Source organism: Mesocricetus auratus, unplaced genomic scaffold, assembly GCF_017639785.1.
Source record: "Mesocricetus auratus isolate SY011 unplaced genomic scaffold, BCM_Maur_2.0 Super-Scaffold_100015, whole genome shotgun sequence".
Taxonomy (NCBI): Eukaryota; Metazoa; Chordata; class Mammalia; order Rodentia; family Cricetidae; genus Mesocricetus; species Mesocricetus auratus.
This window is the reverse complement of record NW_024429198.1, coordinates 35,186,954-35,211,569: the sequence shown is the minus strand read 5'-3', so window position 1 is coordinate 35,211,569 and position 24,616 is coordinate 35,186,954. Positions and strand designations below refer to the sequence as shown.

At 42.4% G+C, this 24,616-nt stretch overlaps 1 protein-coding gene across 3 annotated transcripts in view; it reads left to right on the top strand.

Moving 5' to 3' along the window:
• The window catches only part of Znf236 (zinc finger protein 236), a 74,184-nt gene that overhangs the window by 13,609 nt on the left and 35,959 nt on the right, over nucleotides 1–24,616 (top strand). For 2 of the 3 annotated variants that reach the window (XM_040757796.1, XM_040757795.1), the window contains exons 4-11: nucleotides 231–409; nucleotides 3,174–3,298; nucleotides 6,160–6,332; nucleotides 8,891–9,034; nucleotides 13,037–13,240; nucleotides 14,081–14,309; nucleotides 22,193–22,465; nucleotides 23,381–23,584. In XM_040757796.1, the coding sequence (XP_040613730.1) occupies nucleotides 231–409; nucleotides 3,174–3,298; nucleotides 6,160–6,332; nucleotides 8,891–9,034; nucleotides 13,037–13,240; nucleotides 14,081–14,309; nucleotides 22,193–22,465; nucleotides 23,381–23,584 (1,531 nt within the window). Of the gene's footprint in view, nucleotides 1–197; nucleotides 410–3,173; nucleotides 3,299–6,159; nucleotides 6,333–8,890; nucleotides 9,035–13,036; nucleotides 13,241–14,080; nucleotides 14,310–22,192; nucleotides 22,466–23,380; nucleotides 23,585–24,616 lie in introns of all 3 variants that reach the window. The other variant, XM_040757797.1, reaches the window with a different exon arrangement.

Genomic DNA, 24,616 nt, shown 5'->3' with positions numbered 1-24,616 from the left:
AGTTGTCAAGTGCCCAGTAGCCTTGATGTAGAATTCAGTTTGTTTGAAAATGGTGGTTTTCGTTTTTTATTCTTTACTGGTAGAAATGCCTTTTAGACATTCTAGTTTGGAAACAAGGATGCATTTTTGAGAGGCAAAGGTGATATTTATTCCAGAGGAAGGTGTCACTTGTGGACTGATGCTCACAGTGGCACCAGTTCTTTTAAGGCTTGGAAATGTTCCTTTTCCAGAACCTCATTTGCTCCGAGTGTGGGGATGAGTTCACGCTGCACAGCCAGCTGGCCATACACATGGAGGAACACCGGCAGGAGCTGGCAAACAACCGAGCCCACACCTGCAAGGCCTGTAAGAAGGAGTTCGAGACGACGCCCGAGCTGAAGGAACACATGAAAACTCACTGTAAAGTTAGGTATGGGTCACTCCTAGACTTGCACAGTAAAAAACCCTGTGTCAGATCCAGAAAAGTGGGCTGCTTTTCTGTGTTTGACTCTAGTATCTGGTGTTCTAGGAAGAGAAGCAGCAGATGTGAGCACACAGCTGGTTTGTTCTAGTGCCATACTGTTGTTAACATGTTCAAGTAGAAATCCAGTTTTCTTACTGGTATTTGGAGACATACATATACTCCTGACCACACTTAATAATTCTTGCATTTTACCAATTCTTACTTATGTGGTTTTTTAACTTTTTTTTTTAAAGAAAGATTTTTTTAAATGTATCTTTTTTTTAAGATTTAATTTATTTATTATATACAGTATTCTGCCTGCATATACACCTGCATGCCAGAAGAGGGCACCAGATCTCATTATAGATGGTTGTGAGCCACCATGTGGTTGCTGGGAATTGAACTCAGGATCTTTGAAAGAGCAGCCAGTGCTCTTAACCTCTAAACCATTTCTCCAGCCCTTAATGTATCTTTTGGCAATTTGGTACATGTATATAATGTATTTGATCATACTCATCCATTCCCTTCTTTCCTACTTCCTCTCTGCAATTCTTATTTCCAACATTTCTCATTCCTACTTTTATGATTTTTTTCAATGGTCACTGAATTTAGTTAAGGTTGCTTGCATGTGCACGATTGTGATATTACTTACTGCATCATGGACAGCTTAGGAGTGGCTTGTGAGAGTTGATGGGCTCAATATTGTACAGATCCTGTGTAGGTAATTCATGAGCACAGTGGCCACACCTTGTCTAAGAGATATGGTCCACAGCATCCCTCCTCATCCTCTGGCTCCTAGTTCTTAATGGTCCTTCTTCTCACATGTTCCCTGAGCCTTAAGGTGGGGAGGAATTTTTGTTTATTAATAAAAAAGAAGCAAAGGAGGTAGTCCTGGTTGCCTTCCTTCCCTTTCCTGCTGGTGGTGATTGGTAGTCACTGAGCTGACTTCTGGTGTCTTTTTGTTGTTTTTTGGTTGTGTGTGTGCATGTGGGTTTTTGTTTGTTTGTTTTAAAGGTAGGGTCTCCCTCCATAGCCCATGTTGGCCTCATACTCATGGAGATCCTGCATGGAGATCTTGACTACTAGGATAATAGGTATATGCCTCCGTGCTTGTCACCAAACTGGTTTCAACAGGCTTATTCTAAAGGATGGTGTCAGAAGTTATGTTACTAGTTTAGTCTGCCACCATGCCAAACTGTAATGGTTAGGAAATGTCCGTTATTTTTAACAAGAAGTCTCATACTAGTTAACTCAAAAAGTTTGTGAAATCTATAAACACTGGGCAGCATGTAGTTACTCCTAGTGCTGCACTTAGACAGGGGAACGGAGTAGTTGGTTCCCATCTCTTGTCTTTTCACTTTCATTTTGCCTGCTGTTGACTAATATCCCCATTATTTAGTGTCTGAATTGCTTTTGTTTTTTGAGACAGGGTTTTGCTGCATAGTCCAGACTGACCTTAACCCTACCATCCTCTTACCTCAATATCCTGAGTGCTAGTTTATAGGCATGCGTTGCTATTTCAGTGGTTTTTACTTTAAAATGCAGTATGGTTTGGAAATGTGTCTCAGACGGTAGAGTGCTTGCCTACCATGCACAAGGCTCTGGGTCAGTCCCTAGCACTATAGAAAGCAGGCGTGATGGTGCATGTGTGTAGTCTAAGCAGTGGGGAGATGGAGGCAGGAGCACCAGGAGTGTTCTCATTCTCTCTACACATGTGTCTGTATACATGTGAATTAAACACATACTTTCTGCATACACTGGGTTCAGGAGCTGACTGGAAAAATACGAGTGGTTGCTTTCCTCATAGACAGTCGTAGCAGGAGGTCAGTAGGATGCCAGGAGACTGTACGTTCTGTGGGTAGGCAGTGCTCTCCTGTATACAGTAGTGTCGGTGGCTGGCAGGTGACATGTCTGAGAGTACAACCAGCAGTTTTGAAGATGGATTTGGAGAATCCTGTGTGAGGTCTTTTTTAAACCTAAGGAGTTTTCATTACTTGACATGGAAAGGAACAGGTTGAGATGGCACAGGGCTCTTTTTGTTGTTGTTGTTAGTGCAAGAGATTTATTGAGAGAGCAGGGAGCAGGGGGGTGAAAGAGTGAAAGGCCATTTGAAGAGGGGACATGAGAGAGTCAGACAGACAGACAGACAGGAAATCAAGAGGAACAAGACAGGGGACTGTGATGGACGGGCACCTTTAAGGGTTGCAGTGTCACCTAGCTGACAGTGGAAAGGCACCTGTAGCAGGTGGTGAGGTAACTGCTCAGAGGCTAAGGCAGGGGCACAGGGTTCTTTTCCATGTTTGGCTGTTGCTGCTTGCCAAACAGTTCCCAGGGAGGTCAAGCAGATAGTCAGTTGTCAAGCTGTGTGGTGAGAGGTGGGGATTTATCAGCATCTAGGTGCTGCTGAGCTCTGGGAGAGCATGGGCTTGTTGGTGTAGATCTTGGATCTGCATGGGTCTCTATGCTGACTAAGCCAACAAAACATGCTTTAAAACTTCCCAGTCACTGTGAGGATTTGAACAAACCAAACTTCTCTTTTTACCAGAAATAGGCAGAAATGAATTTTATATCACTAGACTCATATATGTGTGCTTCTGTGTTTGTATATTGGACAGACAAATGTTTGAGTTGTCATTAAAGCATATCCTGATGACCATCCAGCTAAACTTTGCGGTAGTATTTCTGTAATGTAAGCATGACGACTCAGTGTTTTCCCCATATGTCATACTAGGGCATCAGGTACAAGATCTTACAATCGGAACATTGACAGAAGCGGCTTCACATACTCGTGTCCACACTGTGGAAAGACATTTCAAAAGCCCAGTCAGTTAACGCGGCATATAAGGATACACACAGGTATGAGAAACATTTGCTGTCCGATGATTTATTATGTGTGTCTACTGCTAATTCAACCTGCATTCTAACCCTAGCTCTTTGTAGTTTGCTGTACAACCTTGGTGCAGTTAGCTAGTGTGTCTGATTCCATTCAGAAAAATGAAGTCTGTCTGTCATGCAGTTGTCCTACTTTATAAATGACGAAATGCAGAGACGATTTTGGGTCCACACTTGGCTCCAGTCAGTTGGCCTTGACATTATGGTTGTTACTTGTGTGGCACCTGGGCTGGTTAGACCTTCAGGAGTAAAGGCAGCACAGGGTCTGTGTGTGTGACAATTGGCTATAATGAAGCAGGCTACAAAGCATTGAGGTAGCTGGGCACACCAGTACAGACCTGTAATCCTAGCTCTCAGGAGGCTGAGGTAGGAAGATGAGGGCTTTGGGGTCATCTCAGCTACACAGCGAGTTCCCGGCCAGCCTGGTCTATAGTGTGAGACCCTGCCTCACAGAACCAGTCAACTAACCAACTAGACAGCACTAAAGTAATAAAAATTGTATTTCTCTGTGTATTACCTTGGTTGCTTATTAGGCTTGCTTGAGTATTTGAAATGAAAGCAGTATTCACAACTGAATTTATGCTATTATGAATAATGCACATGTTCTCTTGAGAAAGACCAAGGAAATGGTGAATATTTATATATTTAAAATTAATAATGATCCATGCTTTGCCCTTTTTTTCTCTTCTGATTTGTTTTTCATTTATAGTGGCAAAACTGTATGAACTTGCAGCTGTTTGGTTGGCTACTTTGACCAGTTCTATATTCCTTAAATCAAGGGAAGAAAGAAGTGCTCTCTTTAAAATGTTGGCACCGGGACATAGTTCAGTTGGTAGAGTACTTGTCTACCATGCATAAAGTCCTGGGTTCAGTTCCTGACACTACACAAACTAGGTGTGGTGGTGTATGCTTGTAATTCCAGCATTTGGGAGGGGGTAGGAAGATCAGAAGTTCAAGGTCAGCTAGACTTGGTAGTGCACACCTTAAATACCAACACCCTAGGGTCAGAAGCAGGTGGATCTGTGTGAGTTCAAGGCCAGCTTGGTCTACATAGGAAATTCCAGACCAAGACCTTGTCTCAAAAAGAGTAAAGAAAAGTTTAAGGTCGTTGTTAACTATATAGTAAGTTTGAGGCTAGCCTGGGATATATGGCACCCTGTATCAAAAAGAAAAATGAGATAAAATGTTGTGTTTTTGTGTGTTAATTTCTGGCTTCTTTTCCTTTAGTGAAAAGATTGCTTGAAGGGTGTTACATCCTTTACAGTAGGAACATGCAAAGAAGACAGTACTTAACACTGCTTCCTTAGACCTTTTATACCTTTAACGATTTGATGTCTGCCCCTTGAAATTTTTTTCTGCACATCCATAGGGGATGTGCATCCCCTAGGCACAATGCTGTTAGACACTTTCATGTGATTTTGGACATTCATCATATGCTGTCTTCTTGGCACTGAGCTTTTGATCACATATATTCATCATCCTTGCTGACCTCTTGAGTGCATGGAATGTTGGGGAAGGTGGTTTGCCATAGTCCTCAGCATCTTCTTACTAGCCTGCAAGACTCAGCACAGGTTGGCAGTCAAAGATGCTCCTAAATAGAAGAAGACTTGTGTGTTCTCCGCGTGGTCTTTGAGTAGATGTGCCTCATGTGATATGATGGTGTGATGTGTGATCTCCTGATGGGCTACTCCTTGAGTGTATGAACCCCATTCAGGAAAGGCAAGGGGTATCTCAGCTAATACCACTAGAACAGAAAGGATGCCTCTGGGAAGGACACCCCATACGTAGGACCCACAGTTCTCATTGAGTATCCTAACTGTGTGTCTCCCCAGTGAGAGACAGACATCCCTCCCATCTCTATATGAGTAACTTACTTAACCCTGAGATCAGTTCAGAGAAGTAGGGATCTGTTTGCTCACATAGTTTCCTAGGGAATGGAAGTTTAGTAAGACAAGACATTGAACTAGTTTGTAGTTAGATTTTAATTATATAATTTTCTCTTTGCAGTCATTCCTCAGTGAGTGAATACCTATAGAATGATAATGCATGTGGCATACAGAAGTTTTTAGCAGGACAGTTAAAAACCTATCTTTCTTAGAACATGTAAGAGAAATTGAATAATAAGTGTCAAAAGTTATTGATTAAAGGTCATATGGAGAGAATTAAGCAGAAAAGGGGAGCAAAGATTACAAGATAGATATGAAAGATTTTGAAATCAACTAGAACTGATTGAAAATTCTTTCTTGGAGGTGATACTGTGCCAGGGGCAGAAGCACCATGAGGAAGCAAGCTGTGTGGACTCAGGGAGGATGGGCAGGCATAGGTGACAGACCTTCCATGGAGCTGTGTCCTGTGCTGAGGGAACAGAAGGTTCAGTGGAGAGAGGTAGTGTGAAGAGACTAGCTAGCTGAGTGGGACTGAGGAGCTCTGGAGGTATTAAGCAAACCAGACTTACTGTGGTCTCATTTAGGAAGAGTCCCTCTGTTGAGAGCAGAGCAGCCCACACAGAGCCTGGTGGAAGCAGCTGGGCCGGTCAGAGATTATGAGGCTGGACAGGGCTGTGCCCTGCTTACATAGTAGTTTGGGACAGGGAGCAGGGCTGACCTGGGAGTAAGCAGTCTGAGAGAAAGCACTAGCTCCGCAAGAACTGCTGTGGGATACACTGGAGATATGGAAAGGTTTGTCTAAGACACCTGTATGTGTGAATTTAGAATCCCGGGAGATGTTTTGACTGGAGGGATAGGCTGGAGCCTTGAGTTTGTGTACCTTGCTTATTTTTCTTATCCTAAAATGCTCACATAGTGATTCTTTTCCTCTCTGGCTAGGGGAAAGGCCATTCAAATGCAGTGAATGCGGAAAAGCTTTTAACCAGAAAGGGGCGCTGCAGACCCACATGATCAAGCACACAGGAGAAAAGCCACATGCCTGTGCCTTTTGTCCTGCAGCCTTTTCTCAGAAGGGGAACCTGCAGTCCCATGTGCAGAGGGTCCACTCAGAGGTGAGCATGGTGTTGGGCTCTATGCACTATTGCAGGGTGTAGTAGATGTCCCTTGATAATGACTAGCCTGAGGATGTATGCTACAGTTTTGATAAATGCAGAATGAGCTTACGTACAGTAACCTATTTTAGCAAATATATGTTGATGGGAATATACTGTTTTTGTTGTTGCTGACAGGTTTTGCTGTGTGGCTTTGGCTGGTGCTGTACTCAGTATGTAGCTCAGGCTGACCTTGCACTTCTAGCAATCCTCCAGCTTCAGCTTCCTAACTTTTGGAATTGTGTGCACCACTGTACCAGGCTCTTCTGGGTTTATTATGTGGGATAAATACAAATCCTATCTTGTCTACATCTTATCAGATGTAGGAAGTAAGAGACAAGAAGTCAACAAAAAGCACTGTTCTCACTGCAGACCCAGTGGAGCTGGCTTGGCCCTGCAGTGGGTGGCTTGGCCCTCAGTGGGTGGCTTGGCCCTGCAGTGGGTGGGTCAGCCCTGTGATTGCAGTTGGTTGTCGTCTGCAGGCCCTGCTTAATTGTAGACCTCTTGGAAACGTCTGTGTTAAGTAGGTTAAACTGTTTTTAGGAACAGTGTGTCTACTAGTCATAGTGTCTTAGTTATGGCCTGATTATAGAATATAAAGGAATATTTACTTACAAATACCTATATCATGAATCTGTTTATTGTACAATGAAAACTTATTTTAAAAAGCAAATATGTATCTTTAAGTTTCTTTCATGGAATTAAACCTTAAGTACTACCTTAGTGACGGGAGCTAAAAAAAATATTAAAAATTGAATGATTGACATATAATCTTAGCACTCAGGAGGCTGAGGCAGGAGGAGCATGAGTTTGAGGACAGTCTGGGCTAGTTAGCAAATATTTATCTCAATAATGACAATAAAAATGGAAATAAACCCAACAGAAGTCCCCTTAGTAAGAACAACTAGGGCTTAGGAGATAGCTCTGTCTAAAGCGCTTGCTTTACATGCATGAAGACTTGAGTTCAGTCTCCCGAATTCACATTGGGGACAAAGAGCCAGGCATGAAGGCATGTATGTTTAATCCCAGTGCTGTGGAGGTAGAAACAGGCAGATTCCTAGGGGCTTGCTGGCCAGCCAGCCTGGCTGAATCAGCAAGTTCTAGGCCATTGAGAAATCTTGTCTCAAAAACAAAGTAGATGATTCCTGAAGAATGTTACCCTTGGTTGTCCTTTGACTTTCACATGCAGATAGCAAGATAACAGAGAGGGAGGGAGGGAGGGAGGGAGGGAGGGAGGGAGGGAGGGAGGGAGGGAGGGGGAAGAGGAGAGATATTTGGTCTCTAACATCTAATGGGTTAAAATAAAAAGTGAGCAAACATATATGTCACATACTTTTAGAAAAAGATTTGGAATTCTGTATTCACTAAGTTGTTTTTTTCTTATGTCTTTAAGACATGAAATAGTGGTAAGATACTAACCTGCATAATTTGGTCTCGGAAGAATGCACTGGAGCATCAGGGTCATTCTTGGGAGTTGCTTTTGAGTAGAGTTGATCACTTAGGAATAGCTGTGTGTTTATGTAGCACATATTTCAGAAATACTCCCTGGGACCTTAGGGTGGTCCTCTGAGATACTTATTAAGATACTCCATGTTAGGAGAACCCTTGCAGTGTGTACACGATGCATCTTGGGCCCTGTCCTATGATGGGTGACTTTACAAAGGGCCTCTAAAGATGTATTTTAAAGTATTATCCGGTCCTGTGGGATGTCCATATCTTTAAATTTGGTTCTTTTTTGTTTTGAGATAGGGTCTCACTATGCAACTGTGACTGTCTTGGAACTTGCTCTATAAACCAGGCTGGCCTCAAACTCATAGAGATCTACCTGTGTCTGCCTCTCAAGTGCTAAGATTAAGGTGTGCACCACCATACCTGGTTTAAATTTGGTTCTTACGAAGTACTACAAATAGAGTGGAAGTCTTCCAGGTTAGAGGTGACTTGTGAATTTTCAAGCCTGCCTCATAACCATGGTGGTAACTAAGGTTAGGTTTGAATAATAGCAAGAGAATGTTTTAGATAACATTCTCTGATCATAGATGTTCTTATTCATTCAAATGTTATTCATCATCTGTTTCTGGCATAATTGTAGTTGTGAAAAGTGATTATGGATGGGTGTTAAATTGGCAAAAAACTTACAGATTTTTAACCACTCTGCCATACACAGTGGTATTCTCAGCTGTACCCAGCCTTCATTGGGGAATATGTTTAGCAATCTAAGAAGTTGAGAACATATGATAACATTTTGATGTTTAAACTATAATAACAGTAGTCTGTTTCTCCAATCCTAGACACTTCTCAATTAGATAAACACTGAAATTTCAATTGATATTAACTGGTGATATTGATTAAGTAGTTGTATCATTGATTTTCAAGCTATTTTAACACAAACAAAATACCCCAATGCTAGAGTTGTATAATTATCTTACTCTGATTGAAGTGGTACATTTTCTTTGCTATAGCTTAAATATGCTTATCTATTACCTAAAGATTTGAAAAACTACTTTTTCTTTTTTTTAAAGGTAAAAAATGGGCCTACTTATAATTGTACAGAATGTAGCTGCATATTTAAAAGTTTAGGTAGCTTAAATACTCATATCAGCAAGATGCATATGGGTGGACCCTCAAATTCCACAAGTTCTGCAGATACTGCGCATGTTATAACGGTAAGTTTAATAATTTGATTTATAGAAGGGTTTTAAAAAAACCTCAAATCTCATTTTAAATGTGAATGTCTAAGTTAAGTATTTAGTACCAATAGTACAGTTAAGGTTTTCTAAATTAGGTGTTATTTTTTTTTAACTAATAAAAATCAATCTGTCTAAACTTCAGGGTAATGACACACCGTCTTGACTTAGGACTTGTCATCTAAATCTGTAAAACTGAGAAAAAATTATCAATTTATGGGATTCAAATCTCAGAGTCATTGCTATTGATAACTATTAAATGTTTATTTTTAAGAGTTAGTCTATTTTGAGGTAATGTTCCTCATTTTCTCATGTGGCAGTAATAATATCTCCTAAATCTTTTGGGATATCAAATTCTGCTTTCTAATTCATGTATTTAGAAATGGAATGACTTTAAGGACAGACAGACATACTCAAATATATTTCTCACAAGAACACAATCCCACACAAATGCACACATGGACATACATACATTTTTGTGTGTTTTTCCCCCCTAGGATTTTACAACAGCTTTAATTAGTAACTTCTACCATATTTTATCAGTTGATAATAATTTGCAAAGTTTAAGCCTAAGATGTAGTATCATTAAAGTTGACTACAGCGTGCAGAAGAATTTTCACCTGAGCGTATGGTGGTAGTATCTTGGCTTCTTTTCTTCAGTGCTGGTTCATATCTGAGTTATAAATATGACATTCCTTTGTTGTAATTGTTTTCTTTCTTCATAGTTTAGTAGTTAATTTTTCATAGTTTCATAGTTCATAGTAGTTTCTTTCTTTCTTTCTTTCTTTTTTTTTTTTTTTTTGGTTTTTCTAGACAGGGTTTCTCTGTGACTTTGGAGGCTGTCCTGGAAGTAGCTCTTGTAGAACAGGCTGGTCTTGAACTCACAGAGATCCGCCCGCCTCTGCCTCCTGACTGCTGGGATTAAAGGCATGCACCACCACCACCTGGCAGTAGTTACTTTTAAAGTGTTATAAAGCATTGCAAACAGGAATAACTGAGTCTTAAATCTTAAAAATTCTATTTTTGGATTTACTATTTTAAAAAATGAGTATTTTACTGTGTTAATAACCAAATAATAGTTTCACCATTTCCTTTGGCTGTATGTAAATCAAAAGGTGGTTATACTAAATAATTTGGATAGTAATTTGTGTGTGTAAGAGAGACGGAGCATGCTACAGAGAGACAGCATATGAGAGAGAGAGAGCTGCATCCACAGTATTGTTTCTTTTAAAACCTTTTCTGAAGTGAGGCACTTTCTTCTGAAATCCACTCCTGCGGCATCTGATCTGCTTCTGTCATTTCCCTCTTCCATCCTTCACGACTCTTGCCATTTCTGGCTGCCTGTTTGTGTCTCAGAAGACAAAGTTAAGCCACATTTCCATGCACAGTTAGTGAAGACTTACTTTGTATGTATGCGACCAAGTGTTTTCATCAGGATTCTTTAGAGAAACAGAACTTAGAGAATGTCTGTCTGTCTGTCTGTATATGTCTTATCTATCTGTCTGTCTATCTATCTCTCATTTATGTATCTATCTACTATCCATCTACCATCTATATCTATCTATCTCTCATCTATATCTATCCATCTCTCATCTCTCTCTCATCTACCTACCATCTTTATCTATCTATCCATCTATCATATCTCTCACCTACCATTTATCTATATCTGTCTATGTATCTACCATCTCTCATCTGTATCTATTTATTTCTATCTCTCATCTATCTATCTATCTATCTATCTATCTATCTATCTATCTATCTATCTATCTCTCATCTATATCTATCTATCTATCTATCTATCTATCTATCTATCTATCTATCTATCTGTCATCAGCCTGTCTGTCTTTCTGTTTGCCATCTATCGTACCCCTCCCAAAGGGAGTTTATTAGAGTGGCTTACAGGCTGTGGTCCAGCTTGTCCAACAATGACTGTCTATAACAGAAGGCCCAAGGATCCAGTTCAGTCCACAAGACTGATGTCTCGGCAGGTCTTCAGTGTCTACCAGAACCCTGAAGAGTAGGCTCTGATGCCAGTGAAGAAGGGAACTTGCTAGTGAGAGTGAGGACAGCAGGCAGAGACAGCCAGCTTCCTTCTTCCATGTCCTTATATACTCTGCTCACAGAAGGGCTGGCCCAGGTTTAAGGTCAACATTCCCAACTCAAAATATTTAATTATGAAAAATTCCCTCCTTGTGTTTTAGTTCCAGATGTAGTCAAGTTGACAACTGAGAATGGCCAGCACACCGAGGAACCTGTTTGTTTTTCCTTAAGTTTTAATTTTTTTGTTTGAGTAGTTATTTTAATTCTCTTTATTCCTCTCCCTCCCCTACTAGACTTTTTCTTTCTACTTTCATGTTTTCTTTCTGTGTAACACAAGTTCTAATAGGTTTTAATAATAAAAACCTGGAGTCAGATATAGAGGGAGATGCTGGGAGATAGGGAGATGAAGGAGCAAACCACAGCCTCCTTACCCCCTCGACTTCCCAGCCAAAAAGACACCAGTTCCTGTCTCCTTTTGCCTTACCACTTCCTCTCTCTGTCCAGTCATATCACTTCCTGCCAGTCTGTACAGACCTCCAGATCTCTATGGTTAACTAGTGGCTAGCTCCTCTTTCTGATCTTCAGGCAAGCTTTATTTGTTAGAGTATAAACAAGATATCACTACATTTCTGTGTGTGACCAGTGAGGTTAATTTGAGGCTCTTGCCTGAGCATGAGTGTGTGCTAATTTACTGGAACAAGGGCAATGTATCAATGACTACACTACTAGGGAAATGACACCCCCTCCTTCAACAGCTATGAATTGCTACTAGTCCCCCAGGGAGGGGTAGGGCTCATAGGCCCCTCGCTCACCCATAAGGAAATGGCGAGGGATCCAATCTTGTGCTTATCTTGTGCAGATAACTGCAGCTACAGTGAGTTCATGAGTGGAAAGGCTATGTCAGCGTCCTCGCTTTGACTTCACATTTCGCCAGCCTCTGGCTCATATGCTTTCCATCCCCTCTTTTTTGTCAGAGTACAGACTTTAGTTTGAGGTACTAAATGCATAAAAAGTAGCCATAGTCTAGTTTGTTCTTTTTATTTTGGTAGAGGCGGCCTCCGTTTTAAGTTTATCTGTCTGTTATCTATCTATCTATCTATCTATCTATCTATCTATCTATCTATCTACTCTACCTACCTACCTACCTACCTACCTACCTACCTACCTACCTATCTATCCATCCATTGCCTGAAGGTAAGTTCCTTGTGGTTCTATGGAGTATGGCAATGGGGTTCTTTATTATTATTTAACATTATCTTTACAGATTTTTATGAATACAGAGTAAAGTACAGTGACCTCCCAGTATTACTCTCATTACCAGTCGTTCTTGTAATTAGCGGGCAGTATGTGTTGCTGTGGTTCACTTGCTGTAATTGATGAGTGACTTCAGGTTTATTACTCCTAACTGTGTAGCTGCCGTTAGTCGTGTGCATTCTGCAGCTGTAGACGATTATGTCTACCTCTGCAGGACCGGGCTGAGAACTTGAACTGCCCTTAACTGCCTTTGGGCCTGACATTTCTGTTCCTGGGTTCTGGCAGGAATCAGGCTGTATTTTTCAGTACTTTCTTGGCTGTAGCATCTCAGAAATGTGCTAAGTATTTTGACCACATTGGCTTTCTTTCCCTCTTTGCCTCTGTGGCACTGCCTTTCCTTAACGCTATACATTTTAACTCACACACTCTGATTTGATGATAATGCAAAGATGAGCTTTGATAGCCTTGACCACTCCCATAAGAATTCCCAGACTATCATAGAAGGGCTATTGAGTGTATTCTTTTAAGAGCCAACGTTGTGTCTCACAGAAAGAAATCACTGAGGAATTACATCTCAGCTTTGTTTGGGAAGCAGTAGCCTTTGATGCCATTAAGAGGTGTCCTCATAATATGGTTTATGTTTAAAGTGGAAGTTGCATTTTTAATGAAAATGTTACTGTGTTCCAGGCCACGATCTTTCAGACTTTGCCTCTGCAGCAGGTGGAAGGCCAGGTGTCATCAGTCTCTAGTCAGCAGAATTCTCAGGCAGTGACTGATGTCATTCAGCAGCTTCTGGAACTGTCTGAGCCAGGCCCGGTGGAGGCACAGCAGTCCCCACAGTCTGGGCGGCAGCTGAGTGTGACAGTGGGCATCAACCAGGACATCCTCCAGGTGAAGCACGCTTACCTGCTGGGCAAGGCTGTCACGTTTGGGTCCTCAGAAATCAGGGTTTATGATTGAGCGGTAGAGATGCAAGGAGTCTGGTTGAAAAATGTGGCTGTATTTTAAATGATTGTAGTAAAACAAAATATGCCTGTGCGATCACCAACAGGAAGTGCTGAGTTAATTTGTACATTGAAGAAAATGGAAACTTTTTTTTTTTATTCTGTAAATGGACTAACTGGACACGGGCAGGCTCTTTAAAGCTTGCCCTGTGTCCATCCTGAGAAGGCTGTCATTCTTCCCAAGATGCAGGCTTAGAGGTGCTCGGCATGCATACTGTAGAGGACACGATGTTGGCTCTGTGTTACTGGTGTGGGACATGAGGAGGAAGGAAGTTGGTAGTACCAGTTTCGTTCTCTCAGCTCTGAGAGAGTGGGCCATTCACAGATGTGCTCCACCTCCAGAGAGGCGGCCGTCCTCTTTTCTTTGCATCTTAGGTCATTTAGGGTGTCAGGAGCTGTGAATGTGCCCTACAGGTGGGCCTGAGATAACTTGTGACCCAGATATGTTTAGAGACAGCCCACGTTTCTGAGCTAAGATTTCTGAATGTCAATTAATGATTTTTTAATCCCACTAATTTAAGAAGCTATCTACTTGTATCAAGTTTGGGGTGGGAGTGAGACATCAGATATTAGAAGGGGTGTTGCAGCCTCCTAGAGTAAGCAGTCTCTTGGAGTTGTGGAGTGGAGTTAGAGTTCTGTGGGTGAGGCTGTGGCATCTTGGGATAACTGTTGGTAGGCACACTTGGGCTGTCGCCTTTTCTAACCTTATAGTTTTGTTCTGTCTCAGCAAGCCTTAGAAAACAGTGGGCTGTCTTCACTTCCAGTTGCAGCACCTCCCAGCGACTGCAGCCATGCCCAGACGTCCACAGTGTCTCCTCAGAGTCCTCATGCCTCCAGTGTCTCCGCTGAGCAAGCTGACTCCATGGATGCAGAGCAGGAAAAGGAACAGGAAAGCCCCGAGAAGATGGAGAGGAAAGAGAAGAAGATTATAAAGAAGAGATCCCCATTTCTACCTGGTAATTTACTACATACTTTTCCTTTCTGGTACTTTGGTGGTGTTATGCTTGTGTTAGGAAATGTGCCTCCCCCTTTTCTGAATCTTAACTAGAGTTGACTGGTGTTGAGAAGTTAAAGGGTTGGCAACCACAGCACTTGTTGGTGTCCTCCTTAGCTCGAAGGCTGCTTTCCTGTGCCTGTTTCAGGACTGCATCTCAGAGTCTTCACTCTCTTGCTGTTTCATCTGGACTTCTAGTGGCTCTAGATCCATTGCTTCTTCAGGTCTTGCTTTGGCTGCTGCTTGCACTGTGGCTCCCTTGTCCCACAGCCTCCTGGAAGGCTCTCCTCATTCTTCCTGCCCCGCCAGCCTGTCTTACTCCATGTGAGCCCTTTTCTGCTGTTCGAGGTCTTCCTTCACCTGGCCCACCCTGTACTCAGGCTTTGTTCTCGATGTCCTTTTCCTTTACAATTGGATCCCTGCTGTCCCAACCCTGCTTTGGGGGGCTTTTCTGCGCAGAGAACGTCTTTCTCTTTACCCTTCCAGTCACTATAAAACTCTGTCTCTTACGAGTGACTTTAGTGTGATGTCTACATGCAGGCTCTTGACTGAGCTTCTTCCGATCTGATCCCGTCTGGTACAGCTTACCACTGGATGGTGTGGTGCTCGCTGGGGATTGTTGTGAATGTCTTGCTGCACTGCAGCCTCTAGCCTGGAGTGTCTTTCTCAGCTGGCTTTCCTGGGTTGCATGTTGCTCTTTCACAGCAGCGGGCATTCACCAAGAGCCCTGTGCTATATAGACTCCCATATGACTAAGTTTTGGGCAACATGGCCATCTTTGTGGGCCTATCTTTCCTATAATTACTTTCTCATCAGTGACGTGTGAATGGGGAACCCGGTTTCTCATTCAACCCAGCATTGCAACACCATTCTTTTGCTCCTCTGATCTTGTCAGTTGCTCCCTGTGAGAGAAATGGGATGGTGAAATGAAACATCTGAGTTTGATGGTCTGTAGAGGAGAAAGGAAAGGATGAAGCCCTTTTTGTGTGCATATGCAATGAACAGAATTCAAAGAAAGTCCATGGTGGGGAACCTTTTCCATGAGTTATAATGACTCTTGACGGGTTGTTGTGCTAAATTAAAGATACTCTGATATCTGCCTGCAGTTCACCAAGTGAGGAACAGTTTGTGTGAGTGCTTTTTCAATGCTGTGACTAAGTATCTGAGAGAAGCAACTTAGTCCTGGAGGATTTGTTTTGGCTCGTTTTAGAGAGCAGATGACCATGGTGGGAAAGTGAGGCAGCTGGAGTCACTGCACCCTCATGACAGGCCACTGACAGATGAACAGTGGTGCTCGGCTCACTTTCTCTTTCCCAGTCTGTGGGATTTCATCACCCACGTTCCCTGTATTCAGGGTAGAAACAGACAACCTTATAGGTGTGATTCTATGCCCAGTCAGCTTAATGATGGACTTTAACCCATGAAACCCATGAACATGGTTTTCTTCCTGTTGATGTCTCGTATTCTAGAGATCTTGTAAATTTCCTATTGTACTTCTCTTTTTATCTCACTCTTTTGTGGGGGCATGAATTGTCTTTAGATTGCTTTTCCTGTTTTTTGTTGGTATATGGAAAGGTGATTGAGTTTTGTATATTGATCATGAATTCAGGAACTTTAAATGTCTCTTTATTCTTTTTTCTTTCCTTTTTTATTTAAATCAGAAACGAACTTGCTTCACATGTCAATCCCAGCTCCCTCCCCCTCCCCTCCTCCTTCCCTCTGTCTCCCCACCCCTCACCAGATCCCAAGCCCCCCCAATCCCCTCTCTTTATTCTTTTTTGTGCCAGTTCGTTTCTAGATTATTTTGTGTTTTATATGTAGACATTTTTTTAGATTTTATCTATCTATTGAGAGAGAATCTCTCTCTCTCTGTCTCTCTCTCTGTCTCTCTCTCTGTCTCTGTGTGTGTGTGTGTGTGTGTGTGTGTGTGTGCGTGTGTGTGTGTAAGTCAGAGGATTACGAGCTGAAGTTTTTCCTTTCTCCATGTGGGTTCCAGGGATTGAACTCAGGTATCTGTCATCATCAGGGTACCTGGGTCTTATCCCACCTTGCTGCTGGTGGAGAAGGAGGAGCTCCTGGCTCTTCAGTCTTTGCACATGTACTAGTGAGGTGGCAGAGATAGAATCTCCTACCCTCGGTAAATGTATTGGACAGCTTTATGTCAACTTGACACAACCTCAATTAAGAAAATGCCTCCATAAGATCCAATCTGTGGGCATTTTCTTAATTAGTGACTGATGGGGAGGGCCCAGCCCACTGTGGGTGGTGCCATCCATAGGCAGTGGCTCCTGGATTCTCTAATTCCACCAAGAGGTGGGATTAAAGGGTGTGATTCGAAGTACTCTGATCACCTTTGTGTGAGTTATTTCTCTTTAGACTGCATCATTTTCGTGTAGCTTAGTGTAGCCTTGAACTGACAGAGATCCATCTGCCTTTGTCTCCTGAGTCCTGCCCAGCTTCTATAGCTAACTAGTATGGTTGGTGGAATTAAAGGTGTGTATCACCATTGGTTGGCCCTATGGATGTGGCTAGCTTTGCATTTTGATCTCCAGTGGCTTTATTAGATTATAAACAGTATATTACCACACACCTGAGCCTGCCTGCAGCCCTACTGAGAATGTGTTTAGTGAGTGGTGCCTCAGGCTTATGAAGAACCTCTGGAGCAGTCCAGGGAAATTTTAGAAGAGCCATATTTTGTGGCCTGCCTGCTCTTGGGGGCTTTGCTAGGTCATCTGTTATATTTAATAGCCTGATTGAGAGAGTCTGCTGGAGATGTCATCTTCATCTTGTGTCAGCAACAACTTTTCCAAGAAAATTGAAAGCCATTCTGTGGCTAGAGGCAGCAGACTCCTTCTTAGTGCCTCCTGCTTATCTCATAAACATCTCACTGTCTGTAATTAGCACCCCACTGTCTCTCCGAAGTAAACAGGTGGCCATCATTGACCTCTGGGAGTTTGTGTTCAGAGCATCCTCAAGGATGCATTCCAGGGTTTCCTGAGAGCGGGTAAATCTGGAAACGAGAAAATGTCTCTGATGAGAATGATGTAAGAAAGCTGTTGGTACTCATGGGCTATATTTGAGGTTCAACTCTGGAATTTTCCATGCCTAGCAAGAGTTAATTTTTAAGTTAAATTTTTTATTTTTATTTATGTATATGTGTATTTGTATGAATATATGTGGTGTATGTGGGGTTACCTGTAGAGGCCAGAAGAGGGCAACTCCCCCGGAGCTGGAGTTATAGGTGGTTATGAGCTGCCTCATGTGGATGCTGGGAATCAAACTCAGGTTCTCTGCAAGACACAAGAGTGTCTGCATATTTGCTGATAGAAGCTGACTGTGATGCTACCAAACCCTAGTTGTACCCATTGTATCCGTTGGACCATCCTCTGAAAACGCTGCCCAATAAGGTACTGCACACACATTAGCAGGCTCACTGTTACAAATTCAACTGCCACAAATCATGACGTCTGTTACTGGAACCTGTAGGACTGAGAACTGAGCAAGCACTAGTAGGCAGCAGTATCTAAAGCATAGGTAAGGCAGTTTTAACAGTGGCATGAGCTATTTCTTATGTTCTACAAACATCATTTGAAAGGTGAATTGTTTCTCATTAGTTTTTCATGGTAGCCAATGTGATTACATCTCCAGTGGCCTTTTGCTGAAAATTACCAAGATTCCCATAGCAAGTGCTGCCTCATGCTAAGAGCAGGATCATCATCAGTTAGTCACTGCAACATCAGGACCCCTTTGTTTCAGCAGCTCCAAGTGCATCTTAAGCACTCTTGATAACCAGCCCACATCAGTGAATCCAACTGACTATTGGTGACTGTCCTTCTACACTTGTGAGCCTGAAACATCTGGCCAGAAGGGTGACATCTTTCTGATGAGTGCTGGAGTACTTGATTCAAAGGCTGGAGTAGTGTCACTTTGTCAATAGAGCCCAGTTATATTTTCAGGTGAACCATCATGTGCGTCTTCCATAGAGCCTCTGTTGGCCTGTGATCTAGCACTGCTGTTCTTGTTTTCAATGTGTTATGTGGTCTGGAACTTGAGCATGTGCTTGCCAGGTGTCTGGGAGAATCCCTTGATGCTCTGTATAGGTCCAACATTTTATCTGTGGTAGCTAATCTTTTATATATATATATGTATATATATATATATAATTTTTTTTTATTTATTGTGTATACAAGTCTTCTCCCTGCATGCCAGCAGAGGGCACCAGATCTCATCCAAGGTGGTTGTGAGCCACCATGTGGCTGCCGGGAATTGAACTCAGGACCTCTGGAAGAACAGTCAGTGCTCTTAACCGCTGAGCCATCTCTCCAGCCCGGTAGCAAATCTTGATTGTCAACTTAATTGGATCTAGAGATAAATAAAGCACCTCTCTGGGTGTGTCTTTGAGAGTATTTCCAGAAAGAATTAGCCAGAGGCAAAGCCCACTGACGTGGGTGGCACCATCCCACAGGCCCAGACAAAATAAAAGGGGGAAAGGGAGAGAGCCCTTATTTGCACAGGCATTCTCAGTATGAGCTGTTCTGTTCTGTGTTGCCTTCCCTGGACTGACACTGATGAAACTACTGGGTAAATAAACTTCATTTGAAGTGGATTGTGTCAGGTATTTTGTCATAGTGGTCAGAAGGTAACTAACACGCTGTCATATTTTTTTGTCTGTTTGTTTTTTGAGTCAGAGTTTCTCTGTGTAACAGCCCTGGCTGTCCTGGCAGTTGCTCCGTAGACCGGGCTGTCCAAAAACTCACAGAGATCCGTCTGCCTCTGCCTCCCGAGTACTGAGATTAAAGGCGTGCACTACTGCCACCACCACTCCAGACTGTCTTAATTTGTGATGGGAGTTTTCTTGTTATAAAGCATGCCTCTGACACCACAGGAAAACCCAGGGACCCTCCTGTCACTCTGCTGTCTCACCCCTCTTGCACTGCCAGGGGCTGACCAACGGGAAGGTCCACCTTGTCATTTTGTCTCCCTTTTTTTTCTCTGTTGTGGCTGTTGCTAATGTTGGAGACTGAGTTGACTGGGCCATGTTCCCAGGTATTGTCTCTTGGGTAAGCTGTTTGACGAGTGAGGGAAACAGAAAGGTCTTGGCATCCAGTATCTGGCTTCAGAGTACAGCTAGGAGAGAGCCACTTACTGCTAGAGAAATTATTTTACTTTAAGTATTATAGTATTTTCTTTCTTTTTAAATTAATTTTTATTTAAATTAAAAACAATCTTATTTTAAATACCAAACCCAATTCCCTCTGCCTCTCATTCCCATTCCCCCAACCAAATCCCCATCCCATCCCCCATCCACTCCTCAGGGAGGGTGAGACCTCCAATGGGGGATCATCAAAGGCTATAACATCATTCGGGGCTGGTGTATGTATCTAGGCTGAGAGAGCATCCCTCTATTGGGAATGGGCTCCCACAGTCCATTCTTGTTCTAGGGATAAATACTGATCCACTGCCAGCGGCCCCATGGACTGCCTAGGCCTCCCAACTGATACCGACGTTCAGGGGACCTGGTTTGATTTTAGCAGGTTCCCCAACTGTCTGTCTGGATTAAGTGAGCCCCCACTTGCTTACGTGAACTGTTTCTGTGGATTTTCTCAGCCTGTTCTTGACCCCTTTGCCCATCACTCCTCCCTCTCTACAACTGGATTCCAGGAGTTTGTCTCAGTGCTTAGCTGGATATTAGACAGAGAGCAAAGGATAACTAGCCTACAGTCGCCAACCCTAGAGAAGCTAGGAAACAAGGAGGATCCTACAAGAGACATATATGGACTCCCCGAGAAGGGGAAAAAGGACAAGATCTTCTGAGTAAATTGGGAGCATGGTGTGTGTGTGTGGGGTGGGGAGTAGGAGAATGTCGGGGACAGGAACACTGGTCTTGCCAACCTGAACCTTCACAGGTTTGCTCTGGTGCCTTATCTTCCTCAGTTCCTTGTGTTTAAAGTGGGAAGTTATACGAATCTTCCTATGGTCTGAGGTTCGGGAAGCTTGCCTAACTAACGCAGATCTTGTTTTCCAGATCTTTCTATTTGTTGAAAATCTGGATTCAGTTTTTCTTTTTTCCAAACATATAATGTTTGAGACAGTGTCTGCTCTGTAAGTTTGTAGTCCCTGTTACAGTCTATTCCTAGAAATAATTACAGCCTGACAGTTTTATATTATATCCTCTTATATGTCTAAGTACATATTTCTCATGTCTAGAAACTAAATCTGATTTCTAGGGTGACTTCTCAAGTCTAGCTAGTAGATATTGTAGTTATGTTACTACTTTCCATTCCTTTCTTTCTCTCCCTCATTCTCTTTTCTGTCTGAATTATTCTTGCAAAGCAGATTATTACAGAAAATATCTTTTATTCCTTTGGCATAGATGGAAAATTCTTTGTATTTTATGACCATGAAGAGGAGATGAGAGATTTTGTTTTTTCCTGTACAGACAGGTTAAAACTAATTTGAGTTGAAACTTCATTTGCCTGACTAAAGTCGGTGTAATTTTAAGTGTGTTCTCTATCTAAATATTTTGTTATTACTATGAATACATGTTTGATTTCATGGGTAAATCTGGCTGAAAATATGAAAAAGGCAGGCCAGAGAGATGGCTCAGTGAACTCAAATGTATATTGCTCTTTCAGACGACCGCAGTTCAGTTCTCAACACCCACAGCATGCCTGTAATTGCAGCTGCATGGGATCTGACACTCTCAAGGCCTCTGGACACTGAACTTTCATGTGCATCTTCCTGCCCCTATTTATACTTACAATGAAATATTTTCAAAAAGAAAATACTAAAAGTAAAAATGACTGTTTTATTTCAAATTTTAATTTAATAAATCACTTATTTCCATACATTGTCATTTTTTTTCCTGCTAGCCATAGTTTTCAACTACACTCCCAGCTGTTTAATAGTGTCTATGGTGGTAGAGGGCAGAATCTTTCTCTTTGGTCTATGAATTCCCCAGCTTCACACATGCTGTGTTTTTGCCTTAGCTATTACTTCTCTACTGTTGCATGAGAGCTGGTGATTTCCTTATTACTTGTATCACTTTATGTTTCTGGTTTAAGATGGTTAATCAATCTCAAATGTCTTTCCTACTGTCCTCATCCTTCAAGTGGATCATGGAGTTATTTGTAAAGAAACATTTATAGTTGAATTAAACTCATGCCTTTCCCTAACTCTGCCCAAAACTACCCTTCCCTTTCTCTACCCACCTGGCTTTGTGTCTTTTTTTTTTAGTTATTATTTAAAGAGAGCTGTCTTCCCCTCTTCCAGCAGCTAGCAGTTGCCAACAGCTCTATGGCTAGTGTGTAGGACTTTCTACCTGACTCCTATCTCCATGTTAGGATTTAGTCTGCTTGGGCTTGTACAGGCTTTGTGCAGGTTGTTGAAACTGCTGACTTCATGTGTACAGCCGCTCCGCTGTGTCCAGAGCACTTTCCTTTAGCAGCCTGCCACCTTTTACACTCTTCCTCAGGGTTCCCTGAGCCTAGTGGGGGTGCAGTTCCATTTAGGGCTGAGCATTCTTCAGCCTCTACTCCACACCGTCATGGAGTCATTTGACTACACCTGCTTTCTCTCTTCTCCACACTGTACTCTGTTCTTTTGAACCCAGGGTTACACAGTACTGCCCTCAAGATTACTGTCCTTGATAATGTCCATAATGTAGAGCTTTCATCTCTCTCTGATGGATCATGTGTTTTTGACACAACACTTACAGCTTTCCATTGATGCAGTAAGCTGCCTTAGCTTGCCTCTCCTGGAAGGACAGGGCACTGCACGGCCTTTATGTGGTATTATAGTAGTTTCTAGGTCATCTGGGTTATTCTCTTTTCCTTGTCACTGCAGGCTCCATTCGTGAGGAGAACGGGGTACGGTGGCACGTGTGTCCCTACTGCACAAAGGAATTCCGGAAGCCCAGTGACCTCGTGCGCCACATCCGCATTCACACCCACGAGAAGCCCTTCAAGTGTCCACAGTGTTTCCGGGCCTTTGCCGTGAAGAGCACACTGACCGCCCACATCAAAACTCACACTGGCATCAAGGCCTTTAAGTGCCAGTACTGCATGAAGAGCTTTTCCACCTCAGGGAGCCTCAAGGTGCACATCCGTCTCCACACAGGTGTGCACATGCTGGCTGGGGCACAGGAAGTGCAGTGGTGGAGCTCTCCAAGGTCTTCCTTCCCTCCATGTTCCTCTTCCTTTTGTTGCTTTGAGGGCTTGGTCCTCATGGAAACGAGGATATGGTGGGAGAGGCATTAGAAAAGCAATATTAATAATTGAATACATTTGCAATGGATGAAATATTCCTATCGGTGACCACACTTAGTGTTATTGAGATAAAAAAAGCTCATGAGGTTGTAATTGAAACCTTTATTATCCCCTCATACCCCAAGCTTCACAGTCACTGGCAGTCATGAACCTAGAACTCCTTTGTTGGGATTGAGGAGACTGAAGAAACTAAAATTGGCCTTCTTTGTTACATGTTTGTCCAAGGACTCTTCATTTTCATTTACTAGTAAACTTATGAGAGGAAATAACTTTTATAGAAGGGATACCATAGTGGAGGACAATGGGGGGATGTCTATGCCATATCATACTCCTTAATGACCGTTGCCTGTCACTGCTTTCTTACAAGATACCAACTGTTGTCCGAATACTGGTTTGTGGAATCTCACCTGCCTCCCATGGGGAGTGTCTATTTTGTTTTATGCATGTTAGTTGGGGAGACAGAACTCTTGACACTGTTTGGACTTCTTTAGGATGACTTGTTATTTGAATGTACACGTTTTACAACTTGGATTTGTTCTTAAAAAAAGCATGTGCCTTTTCTTACTAGAAAAGCCATTGTATAGTCTAGCATCTATTATAGTACTAATTAAAAGCAAGAAAAAAATAACTGATTCATAAAATACACGAAGTCCTAAATGTGGAATAAGCATCATCAAGTATTTGAAGTGTTTTACATGGATTTTTTTTGTTGTTGTTGACATGTAATTCCTTGAAATAATTCTAAAATGTCCTTTTGTTTTGTTAGGAGTTAGACCTTTTGCTTGTCCTCACTGTGATAAAAAATTCCGAACCTCAGGCCATAGGAAGACTCACATAACTTCCCACTTTAAACACACGGAACTGAGGAAGATGAGGCACCAGCGCAAACCTGCGAAGGTTCGGGTCGGCAAGACCAGTGTTCCTGTCCCCGACATTCCTTTGCAGGAACCAATTCTCATAACTGACTTAGGTAAGATGGGTCATAGATGTTCTTCCTTTGGACCATGTGAGGGATGTATATACACTATGTTATATGCAGAAAATGCTTAGGCACAGTATTGATGACGTTTTCTTTAGAAATTGCTTTGTTGGACTAGTATGTTACACAGTCAAGATGAAAATCTTAAAGTATTGCTCAAAATGCAGTTTTTGTTTTAGATAGCTAGTATAAAAGGAAAAGTAGTCCTGTGAGTCCTCATTGAAGAGGTACTTCCACCTCTGTGGACCCATGAAGGTGAAGAGGGATTTTTAATGTAGAACAAGTAGTTATTTGTGTCTCTGGATTTCCATGTAGTGTGTTAAAGATTCCTGTTCTGGCTGCTTAGCCTTTGCATCGGAAAGAAACAGAGACTCAATCTGGTTTCTAAGTTTTTTTTACTGTCACTGATAGTATAATTAAGACATAAAATGATTTTATTAGCCAGTGGCACATTCTCTGTCTGGTGAGAGCCTTCTCCCTCCTCACAGGGGCACCAGGCAGCTCTCCAGGGCCTCTTTTTCTCTTTCCTTTTTTAACAGTTTCCTACACGTATGCATTGTGCTCACAATCACAGTTCATTGATGACATCTTTCATTTCCCTTCAGTTCCCACTGAGCCCCTTCCCCTCCCAGCCAGCCCCCTTCTACTTCTATGTCTTTATCCTATGCAGACATCATGCAAGAAGTCATCTCTGTTGTTCATCTCTGTGTTTGGAATTGCAACACCCATGCCATACCCAGAAGATACCCTTTCATCTTCCAGCCCTCCTCTTCCCACCCTCCTCTTCCATGACCGCCTCTGGATTTTGGATGGGGTGTAGATGTTGCAGTTTGACTGAGGTCTAAACAGTCAGTTATTCTCATCATTTGACCACTTATGAGTCTCTGCCTTGACCTTTCCAGGGCCTCTTTTATAAGGACCCTAATTTCATTCATGAGGGCTCCACCCCAATGGCTAGTCATCTCGTGTGCTGCTCCCTCCTCATTACTGTCACATTGTCCTTTAGATTTTCAGTGTAAGATT